Here is an 11,745-nt window from a genome sequence, read left to right as displayed (position 1 = left end):
TTTTTGAGTGGTAAGAGTTTAGTTTTTTTTTTTGGTGAAAATAAATAAATAAATATAAGGTAATAAGCGGAATATAAGGAAGAGAAATATTTAAGAAATATATTTTTGTATGTAAGCAAAACGGTAGCTTTTGAATTTCTTATTTTTGAAAAAGTGTAACTGATTATTAATTAATAATTGATTTATTGTTTTTTAATTTTCTTTTTTTAATTTTCTTTTTTTTTTCTTCATTTAAAACTCAATTCTTTAATTCTATTATTATACTTAAATAAAATGTTAAGAAACTAAAAAGTCATTTCTTTAATATAAGTTTTAATGATATTTATTTCATTATGTTAACAACTTTTTATTTTTCTAATTTCTAAAGTAATTAATAATCATATTGATATTAGATATTATAATCGTATAAATAAAGATAGTCAAATTTTACAGAAATCATCACTTTAATGTTTTTGTTGTTATGTTTTTGAGAGATATTGTTATATTATGTAGAAATCATCACATTGATTTATTTATTTTTTTGTCGTTTTTATATTCTTTATGTTTATTATTTGCATATTTTAGTTTGACTCAAAAAAATAAGATGCAAATTATTAAATTATGATCAACCTATGGAGTGGATGTCAGCAAAACTCGAAAGATTAATTATGCATTAAATTTATATATTATTCTTTGCTATAAAAAATCAAGGTCTAACAATTATATTACAAACACATCTTTATTTATATGATACTTAATAAAATTACTCATAACTTATCATTTTTTATAATCGCGTGAATATGTTCACTAGTTAAATATATATGTAGATACGATCCACTCTCATTTTAAATTGTGTTGATATCATGCTCGCTACGTTTGAGATAAATAATGCTTAAAATGTCCAAGTCATTGCGAAACTTGAACTTATTCAAATGTAATATATTTTCTCTGGCGATGTAAATTGACATTCAGAAGACAAATTGATATTGAAATGGGAGGAGAAACAAATGTGCATAGTTATAGCAGTGAGTCGAGAAATTCTCTGGAATACAGCTACGCGGGGAGACGAAGTGAAGAAAAAATGGATCGGAGAAGACAGTGAGATAAACACATATATTAAATGGGACGAGAGTGTGTACAACTATATAGTAGTGAGTACAGAGCGGAGAATAGGAAATAGAATAGATGTGTTATGTTGCGGTATCACAATTTATAATCCTAACTTATTCAACTTCGACAAGATTCAACTTTACTTAATTTTGTACTAATATTACCTAGATGTTTACATTTATTAGATAATACATTTCAACACGATGTGGAATGTTTCGATATATCATTATAATATTTGTAACAATAAACTTATTCTTTTTCATTTGACATTTTAGTACCTATTTTGAAGTCTCAATTAAATTAATTTGAATTTATGTTGCAAACAGAACTCGTGTTAGTTGCATCTATTTGGGATAATTGCTTAATGAATCACACTGGTTTTGGTTTCTCTTACAATTTATAAACCATTGTATAAAATAACAAAAACAACTAAGCAAGCTGAAAATCTTACTAGAAAATTTTGTAGACGATACACTAGACAACAATGTAATGATTTGTGAATACTAAAGAGAGATATTTGTACAACTTTAGGGTTGAATCAACCAAATCGTTTCTTGAATAATTGATGTCTCTTGGTTGGATCTTTAGGCTTGTTTTTGATAAGCCCCTTCTTTCCAGAGCTGCATATTTTAGACAAACTATTTGTTAGCGACGAGAAAAATTCACTTTTTATATCGAAATTTGCATTTAACTATCTGAATCATACTTGTACTCCATATAAACCATCCCTTTAGCTCCTGACATGGCACTCATAGAACCCACATAGCGACGGGCTTTTTGAAGAGCTACGTCATCTGCATCTTCATCTAGTTGCTCCAAACCTACTGCATCATCGCCAGCACTCAGTACCTATAGGAGAAAGTAAGGAGTGGGTGAATCAGGCGCAACATCTTTTTAAGTGAAGTGCGGAAAAAAAGAAACTCAGTAAGGACCTTCCCAAGAAGTTGAAGCTGTTCATCAAGACGATGGTAAGACAACTCGGACCCAGAATCAGAAGGTGGTAAACTTGTGATCACCTAATACAAGAACAGGTCAGAAGAGAAATTATGAGTGATTGTTGTATCCAGAGGAAAAGAATGACTTTTGTCAAGAGGCGGTACCTTAAAGCTATAACCTTGATCGATCAGGAACTGCTGTCTTTTGGTTGAATAATACATTTCCTGCAATTGAGAATTGCTTGTAAGGCCGTATACTATTAAAATGCTGTTTCCAAATAGCGTATTAGAAGACATCAGATATCATCAGAAAAGGATTCTGCACCTGGGTATCTGTTGACACGAGCGAGTAAAAGAATGCATTATACTCCTCTTTACCTCCTGCCATCCTATCTTGATGCTTCCCCTGTTAACCCAACAATGAGATAATGATTTGGGGTAAAAAGGTTGCAAGCATCTACATATCAAATCATATATTTACCAGAGGCTTTTATGAGAATATATTACCGCAGAGGTCAGATATTGATTACACTCATGTATCTTCCTAGAATTACAATTCCCTTTCGATTCTCACTGGCAAGTTTATGCCCGAATAAACTTCCGCAAAAGATTAGACCAACTAAAAGATGATTGATATGCTTAATACCACAGAGTAGGTGCATGTTAGAGTTAGCAATATTGAGGATCTCTGACTAACTAACAAGTGCTTCTTTCCTAGATATGCAGACATTTTCAATTCAAGTCTATTTGGACATGCACTAAATATTTGAAATTTAACTTGTATGTTTAAAACTATGGAAGGAGGTTTGGTTTTCTCTCGTATAGAGATGTTTATAGAAGAGTCTGTTAGCTAAGTACATATTTCATATTACTCAGCATATTCCTACTTATCAGGAGGAATTTCCGCCAAATATAGCTAATTTTATCAAAAGGTTAACTCAACTGTCTGCCATTATGGCAGCAGATAAAGGATGAAAAAGACTGCCATGAGCCATCTATTAGTCATATATATGCCCTTCGAAAACAAAATGACAACATGTTACTTTTATACAGGATTTACCTGGAGCACAACTCACTAGAGAGATTTTATCAATTATTATGATTTTTAATAGACAACTGAAATACGAATCAAGGGAGGCAATTATGAACGACAAAACTAACACACACCTTGGCCCTGAGAATACGCCCTAGACGCTGAGCTTCCTGCCTTCTTGAACCAGCGTGTGACGAAATTTGTATGATAACATTCGCCTCAGGAATATCGATGGAGTTATCACCCACCTATAAATAAAGCAGAAATCACATCATCCACACAAGAAAAGCTCTGAACTTAACACTTGTGAATAGATAGCAAGAAAATTATGTTTTTATCTGGAAAGAGGCTAAAGCAAATGAATTACGGCATGAAAAATTAGAGAACTATGGTCAGCACAACCACAGATGCAAACTTTCAAAGATCTTGAAGAGAACACACACATGGATAATATGTGTGTGTGTAAAGAGAAAAATAGTGAGCAATATTTGGCGATCCAAGGTCCATAACAATCAACACACTATGATCAATGCGAAGTAATCAAAAAAAACTATCGGCTGAACACAACTTGCAATGTCCATCCAAATCACCCAGATAATGATATTAAAAATCTGCTTCAACACAATACCTTGGAAAGGAATATGGTGTTAACTTCCTTGCTAGTTTTAAATGCCTCAAGAATTTTTGTTCTTTCAACATGGCTGCATAACAAGAAAAAATTCCCCTTAAAACCTTTTAAATGGAGAAGCAAACAAAAAGGCATTTAACTATGTTGCTCGGACTCGGCAAAAATGTTGCCAGGTGCGTGTCGCATCGTCCAAAAGTAGTGCATTTTTGGAGGATCATACATAGGAGTGGCAACGCTTTTCGGAGAACCCGAGCAATATGGTCTAAATTAGGAAAACAACGTGAAATTATTCAGATGACATCTGGTGTAAACCTGGTAGCACCATAGATCATAGGTTTCCGAAGCTTCATAGCATACTCGGTAAGTGCAAAAAGATTGTCGGCGAAGACAATGATCTTGTCCCCACGCTGCTGTTCATGAAAGCGGATAAGGAACTCACAAGCCCTGAACTTGTTTGGGTTCATCACATAAAGTGCCTGGAACATCACATGGATATGAGAGAAAAAAATAATAATAACAATTGCCAACAGAAAGGGGTGAACACAAAATAATATTACAGAAAAGTCGCCTTGTGAAGTCGAACAAACATGAATTAGAGAAACAGAATTCAAAATCCACATATACGTAACATATAAGTAGCTAGAAATTGCAAGTTCCATTCCACTGGCTGAGGACAAGCTCAGTCCCTTTTGCTCATCTGTGGGGGTTCTGATGATCAATGTTTTAAGAACTGAACATGGAAAGAGGTTGCTCAGCAACAATACCACTAGACTTCCCAGTCAAGAGGTTGGAAGTTCCAGTCACCAAGGAAAACTAGGAAATGACCATTGTTGCCTCCAGGAAAGGGGTTTTGATGGTTGGCTTTACCAAAGGTGAGAAGAAAAAAGAAAGAAAGAACCAAAACATGCAAATGCTGGTCAGCAATTGAGGTGCTTAGTTAGTTTGTTTGGTTCTCACACTTGTGACACTTGTCCTGGGGGAATTCTCTCATATAACTCCCACTTACATGATATTACGGGAGACTGTCTCTCTGAGTAAAACGCTGAAATCTCTCATATGATCCCCACATACAAGGAAAAAGATAAATAGACTACCAAATTTGGATTTAAACAATATGGGTAAATATAGAAGTACGGGAGAGATACAACAAGAGGAAAAATTGGGAGCTCCATGTTTTATTTCTCAGACTTTTACTGCAACATGTAGAAAGTTTATGAGGTAGATAGCTCCCTAGATTTTCTCAGTTACCTGTCAGACTACAGTAGGTAGGAACATAGTTTTGGAAGGTTCCTGGATAAGGATATTGAAATACTTGTAAGAATTCTGATGTAACCATTAAACAACCTTTGTGCTTCTACTGTTTACATATAGTGCTCATTCACTGATTTTTTTAAAAAAAAGACTAACACTTCATACTTCACACACTTGCACACAATCACGTAAATAGTGAAACTACGAGTTCTTCTCAGCAACAAGATCTCTCATTTTTCCTCAAAATGATATCCATTCTGATAAAAAAAGTCACAAAAATAAAACAAGAAATCTTCTTATGTTCTAAGGTCCAAACTGCTTTCCTCAACTAGATGAACAACTAAAGGAAATTGAGTCGATGTGAAGTCATCAAACGTTGCATTCTAAGCATTAAAGAATGGGGCAGTTTCAAAAGATTACGTACTTGTCGCTTCTTTGAATTCTCTTTTTTCAAATATTCAGCAAAGAATTCCTTCGTCATAGGACACCACACCTCAGCACATTGTACATTTGCAATAAATCCCCCTTTAACTAAATCCAACCAATTTGCTTCATACAACTTGGGACCAATTAGAAAGTTCAAATCCGTGATCCTCTCGTCTTCTCTGACAAGTGTAGCTGTCAAGTAGCCAAATAGTCCATTAAATTTTGTGAAAATACCAAATAAAAATGCAATTTGCAAAAATTCTCTTTCTGAAATACATACCAGTAAGCCCAAGTTTGCAGTGCGATTTTGTGATACTAATGACCTTTCTAAACATATGTGCAGGAACCACGTGCACCTGCATAAATGCCACGAAGAGACCCTTATATTTATGCCACTACATACAAACTTTACCTTATCAACTTTTGTTAAAAAATTCTGCAACATACATTTCCCACAAGATACTTGTACTGAGCCCAAACTTCATTAAAAAATAATGATCACCCAGCACTAGAGGGAAAAGAAAAGGTTGCATTATAAACATTCAAACAAATATAGATATATCATTTTAGGATAGATCGATTTTCCCACATCAGCAATTACTATTAGTTTCCAAATAATAGGAATTTTGTGACATGAAATTGACAATTATGAATGGGCAACAACTAAGTACAAGAGTTGCTAAATCGCTAAAGCTTTTGTGCTTCTTCAAATCAGTTATAATATAATCCCTCTGATTAAATTTTTTGTCTTAGCTTGACCGTGCCCGAAGTTTAAGAATGTCGAGAAGACTTGGGAATCTTGTGGTTTAATTAAGGTGTGCAGAACACACCAATAATACCCCATGCATCTTATTGTATTAACATGCCATGTCATTTCTATAAGAGAGTGTCCCTCAAGGTAAACTGGAAAATTAAAAACATACTAAATATCGAAAGGTGCCTTTTTTAAAAGAGACTAAAAACGAAGCAAAACACAAACTGAAACGGCGAGAATGCCTGTTTGTGTGTGTGCACGCATCTATCTCTGTGTATCTGTACGTATGTACAAATAATTGTAATTTGTACATTCTTCTATAAACATTAACGGATGTGGCACTCCTTCTGTCAAGGATGATATTCAAAATAAACTATATTTCGCATTAACTCGAAAAGCAACTCATATACTGAATAGTTATTTGAAAGACACAATTTGAAACATTGCAAGACCAAACATTTACCTCATCCATGAGGAGCAAACCCCATTCTCTATTTCTTATTTCTTCAATGATCTTCTCAGATTCTTCAGAACGTTTGCCACCAAAAGCAACCATGTTATATGTCGTCACCACCACACCAACATTTCCACGGAATCTTTCTTTGCTGTCAGATGTGAAACGACATATCTGCTCTTCTCGGATAGTAGACCACAACTTAAACTGGAAAGCCCATTGATCCACAGACACAGCATTTGTTGCTAAACAAAGACAGCTCTTTTTTATTCTGCTTGCTGCAGAAACACCTACTAAAGACTTCCCGGCACCACAAGGTAGCACAATAATTCCAGATCTTGCTCTTCCTGAAGCATTCGACATACCATTTAACCACAGCCAAGGGCATTAAATCTATCAATCAACTACGACTTGGTTTTACACAACCACAAATTGGTACCATGAATCAATCAATTAACTATGACTATTCCTGAAGCATTCAACATACAATTTAACCACAGCATACAATCTAAGCATAACCAGACAGCTTATGAATCCCCACACATGAGTTCAGCATTAATTGGATTCATCATAATTTATATGCTGGCCGTGAAATTACAACCTTCCTCAGCTATGCAGACGTGAGTTGTGAGACCATCTATTGTTTTGTGGATCTCACATAGACAAAATCTAAGCTGAGATTACATTCCCCTGAAAAGGAAATTCTAAGTAGTCATGGTAATCAAGATGCATGAAGAGTTGCCCAATTTCCATTACCAAAAATGTAACAAATGAAGAGAAGCTTAACCATCATATTAAGTTAATACATAGAAGACTAAGGAATAGAAGAACGCATGAAAAAATTTACCAAATAAAATCCATCGACCAGGACACCAACAATCATATAGAGAACAAAATTAAAAAAAGAACACATCGGAAAAATTTAAGTCCTACGCTTGGTAAAATTTGGCTTTGTATCCTTACCATTTCCAAACATCTTACTAAGACTCTTCTCTTGATAAGGTCGTGGCTGTGCTTGAGGCTTCAACTCCATATCAAGATCAGGATTAACCTGCAATGCTCAGTGGGCATTAAGCAGAAATACTTAACTATTTGTAGAAGTCACTGATGACACACCCTCCAAATCTATAGGCAAACAACAACTGACAGTACAACGATGTGAGATAATTTATTGCTCAAATCTTCTCATACTCGAGACCAAATGTTTAATTGGCCTCTCCGAATCCGACAATGGCTTTCACAACACACAGAGAAATACTAGTCCCCACGCCATTTTAGTTACTAGCTAAATCAACCTATTCACGCCATCCCTTCCCAGTGCCAACCCAACAACTCAAAAGCCTAATTGTCAAGCACTCCCTCCATTCCATTTTATATAGCAGTGTCTGGACGAGCATGATATTTAAGATGTTAATTTGACTTTGTAAGTGTGAATCGCTTAATGCATTTAAATTCCCGAAGTTGTATCAAACTACAATTGGTGTCATACATTTTGGAGCATGCCAAAAGGTAAAGAGCGTAATATAAGTTGACACTGAAGGAGTAATTGTTTTTTTGAAACTGAAAAAAAAAAAAAAATAATTACTCCCTCAGTGTCTACCATTCCAACAATATATATATATACATATTGAACATCTACGGTCGTTTCTTCAATGCAAGTTCCTCTGTCTAGCATCTCAATTGAAAAACAGAAGCCTCTTTAGATATTTTAATTATTGAAATTTTATTCTTCTAGCCAAACTAGTTCTCAACTAAGGGAATCTAATTCCTATTTTAAAAGTAGGAAAGATTCTCCATCAGCTAAATTACTCACTGTCCACCCTGATGAAGGAAAAAAACTCACTGTATCATTCCTGAAGTCATACTCCTCCATCATAGGATAATTTAAAGCATTTGGTAGACACCGCTGCTTCACATTTTCAACCTGTGCATATACAAATTGGAAAGCTGTCATCTTCTCAGTGAGACCAAAGAAAGTTGTGTGTGCATGCACAAAGATGTTCCAACACTAGGAGAAAGTCTCCATCTAGAGCAAGCATACATATTTTCTTAGCATGACTTATCTCAAACCACAAGATACGGCAGATAAATGGGAAATTGCAGCTCCCTAAGATGATAAATATCAAAGTGAAACACAGTACCAGAATGGTACAGATAAGCCGAAGTTGAGTAGTATCTATTAGGTCTTCAATTTAACTGTAATTAGTAGGGAAATGAACTGTTGCATTAGAGTCTAGTCCTAGAAATACTGTTTAACCAATTGATCAATCAAACCACCAATTATTCTTATTAATAGAGAACCAATATCTAACAGCATTATCACTGTTGTTGCTCAAGTAATAACCAACAGTATCCAAATCCCCCCACATCATACATTAGTCCAAATCCAAGCTCCAAATTGAGACAACCACATACTAGGGAAACAGCAAAAAGACGGAGACAAACAACTAAACATCCTTAGCAGGTGAAAACAACAATGATATTTTATCAGCTATGAATAATTTACACTGACGACAAGAAAACTGGATACCAAAAGAGTTAAAAGAACAAGAATAATTTAGGAGAACTGGATTTTTTTGATGACTAAACCGGAGTCGCAATACTACAAAGACAGAAGTTAGTTTATTTCATGAAGATACTGCAAGATATTACAATGGCATCTGACACCAGTGACTCCCACATCCGCCAGAAGTGTAAAACGAGACCTTGTTGCAAAGCATTGTTTTATTACCTGAGCAGGGTCTATTTCAAATGAATGAGTTTCTTTTTCTTCAGCCGCAGCAGCCACGTCTACTTCATTTATCAACTCATCATGTCCACCTTCAATTTCATTCACGGGTTTGCTTACAGTAAACCCATCCTTTCCATGCATCCCCTATTTCAGAGATAACCAAAGAGGACAATAAAATTTCCTTGGTAGTATCTACTTACTTGTAACAGAAATACAAAGCATCAAAACAAAGTTAAGGGGTATGGTGGTTTTTTGGTGTTTCTGCCTCACACGTCCAGAACAATGCAGACAAATTTCTTGATAATTCAAACTGCAAAACAAGCAATGACACATTGGGCACAAACCTCAGAAGAAATCCTAGCCTTTCCTATGGCTTCATCCGCGAGCAATCTTTTCAAAACCTAGAGATGATCACATCAAATGAATCAAATTAGTTGGAAGAGTCCTCACTGGACCCTATAGTTGAGAAGATATGTTAAATTAAAGCATTGCTACTATATAGCTCATTATCTTGCCTCTGGAAATGGAGATTCTATAAAATACCGATTCTTCTTAAGTACAAGCTTGACTTTTCCGTAGTTAGCAGTAGAAGCATGAATAAAATCAATCATCTCTTTTGGAAGCTTGGTCTTCGACAATTTGCTCAGAACAGCTATTATAGTTTCAGTCTCAAGACCAACTGACACAGCTGCATACAATGAGTGAGGCGTCAAGTTGTACTCATGCATCGACTCCGGCCTACAAAATAAAAGTAATTCCATTAAAACCCAAAACACTCAGAAACAAACAAGAACATAGATTGCAGATCGTCAACAACAAAAAGGTACCTGCAAACAGGCTCAGCAATAGCAATGAGGAAATCATAGGCTTGCTTATATAATGGAGAGAACGTCTCAAGGAAAATTCTACCATCTGCGCAAGCCCACAATGGACGATTGCCATGATCGGGTTTGAGTTCCAGTTTAGTGAAATCCATCTTCTTCCCTTCCCTCTCACCTATTTTACAACAGATTCAAACTTTTCTACATCAATCAAGTTTAAACACAACACAAATTTATCATATAAAAGCATTACCTAGTATAATTGTAAAGGATGGTGACGATATCGATAGTACATACTCTGTCCATTTCAATTTATTAGTCTTATTTTCCTTTTTAGTCCCTTCCAAAAAAAGAAGGCACATTTCCCTTTTGGCGACTCTTTAACACTTTCCACGTGGCATGTTTAAATCAACAAGATTAAAAAGCATTTTGATACATTCTACGTATCTTCAATTTAAGATCACAAGATTCAAAACTCTTATTTATTTTCTTAAACTTTATTTCAAGTAAAAAACCAGACAAACAGAACTGAAACAGAAGCTAAACTTCCTTAAACTTGTGTCAAGTAGGGCGTAATAGTTTTTTTTTTTCTATATGAGGCTTTATATTAATCTGGATCCACCTCTACACAAAGATATAGATTAATACCATCACGAAAATCATCACCGCCTTCTTCAGGGTAGTAGTGATCATCATCAGCAGTTGAAGCCCGATACTCCTCCTTCATCACCACAAATACAAATTTCATAAAAATATAATTTTTATCAATTTATATATCAATATAACACCAAATAACATATTACACTAGCTGGGGAATCAAAATACCTTAGAAGCAAACTTGATCTTCTTGCTGGGTCGACTTTTATCACCTGAATACAATAACAATATTCAACAAACTACACATACAAAAGTTATTTACAAATATATAAATCAATCAAACAAACAACTACCAATCAAACCAAATTTACTTCCTACTTGTTCATTTCATTCCAAATACTAACAAATTCATAATCCCATCAATTTTTTTACAAATTTTGGGGGATTTTTTTGTTCTTTTTTTGAATGAAGAAAATACCATGTCCGTGATGACCCATTTATGAGATGATGCAAAATCTGTTTATTGAATCCCAAATTTGAGCTTTGAGAGTTTCTCTGTGCTCTCTTTCGGTTTGTTTATCAGTCTCTTCGAATGGCGGTTTTGAGGCAAATCGGCAAATACTTATTAATTCTGGTTGCTCTACAGAAATACGTATTTATGGGAAGGGGAAGTTTGGGGTATTGGCATTGTAACCCCTGATCTATAAAAGAGTTACAGTTACACCCTCAAAAGATTAGTATAGTTGATTGAGGTAACACAAAAAAATTATTTATTTTAAGAAATAAAGGTTATTTTGGAAAAATATTTTCCTTTAAGAAAACATTTTACTCTAATTTTTGGAGAATAACGTCTCTTGAATTGTGGGAGATATTTCCGACGAGAGGAGATTGGTTTAGTTCGTATTGATATCTGTGTGAGAAGAAGAGAATGTTTTTACTAAGGCTATATAACAAATTTTACAAATTGGTAGTCGGACAAATTATGTTAATGGAATGAAGTACTGTCAGTCAAAAACTCACGCATCT

At 34.7% G+C, this 11,745-nt stretch overlaps 1 protein-coding gene across 1 annotated transcript; it reads right to left on the bottom strand.

The window, feature by feature from the left end:
- Window positions 1-1,418: 1,418 nt before the first annotated feature.
- Window positions 1,419-11,358, bottom strand: LOC107028896 (general transcription and DNA repair factor IIH helicase subunit XPB1). The gene is made up of 20 exons (XM_015230138.2): window positions 11,198-11,358; window positions 10,948-10,991; window positions 10,771-10,843; window positions 10,129-10,297; window positions 9,817-10,039; window positions 9,646-9,702; window positions 9,302-9,445; window positions 8,414-8,494; window positions 7,534-7,621; window positions 6,580-6,917; window positions 5,643-5,718; window positions 5,361-5,554; window positions 3,998-4,161; window positions 3,686-3,758; window positions 3,192-3,305; window positions 2,350-2,430; window positions 2,190-2,249; window positions 2,022-2,105; window positions 1,796-1,938; window positions 1,419-1,709 (listed from the first exon to the last, which is right to left on the bottom strand). Exons 1-20 carry the CDS (start codon window positions 11,214-11,216, stop codon window positions 1,628-1,630), a joined length of 2,307 nt encoding a protein of 768 aa, XP_015085624.1. The 5' UTR covers window positions 11,217-11,358; the 3' UTR covers window positions 1,419-1,627.
- Window positions 11,359-11,745: the final 387 nt, after the last annotated feature.

The sequence above is a fragment of the Solanum pennellii genome, chromosome 8 (genome assembly GCF_001406875.1).
Source record: "Solanum pennellii chromosome 8, SPENNV200".
Classification (NCBI taxonomy): Eukaryota; Viridiplantae; Streptophyta; class Magnoliopsida; order Solanales; family Solanaceae; genus Solanum; species Solanum pennellii.
Note: the sequence above shows the minus strand (reverse complement) of the source record. Positions and strands in the feature narration are given on the sequence as shown.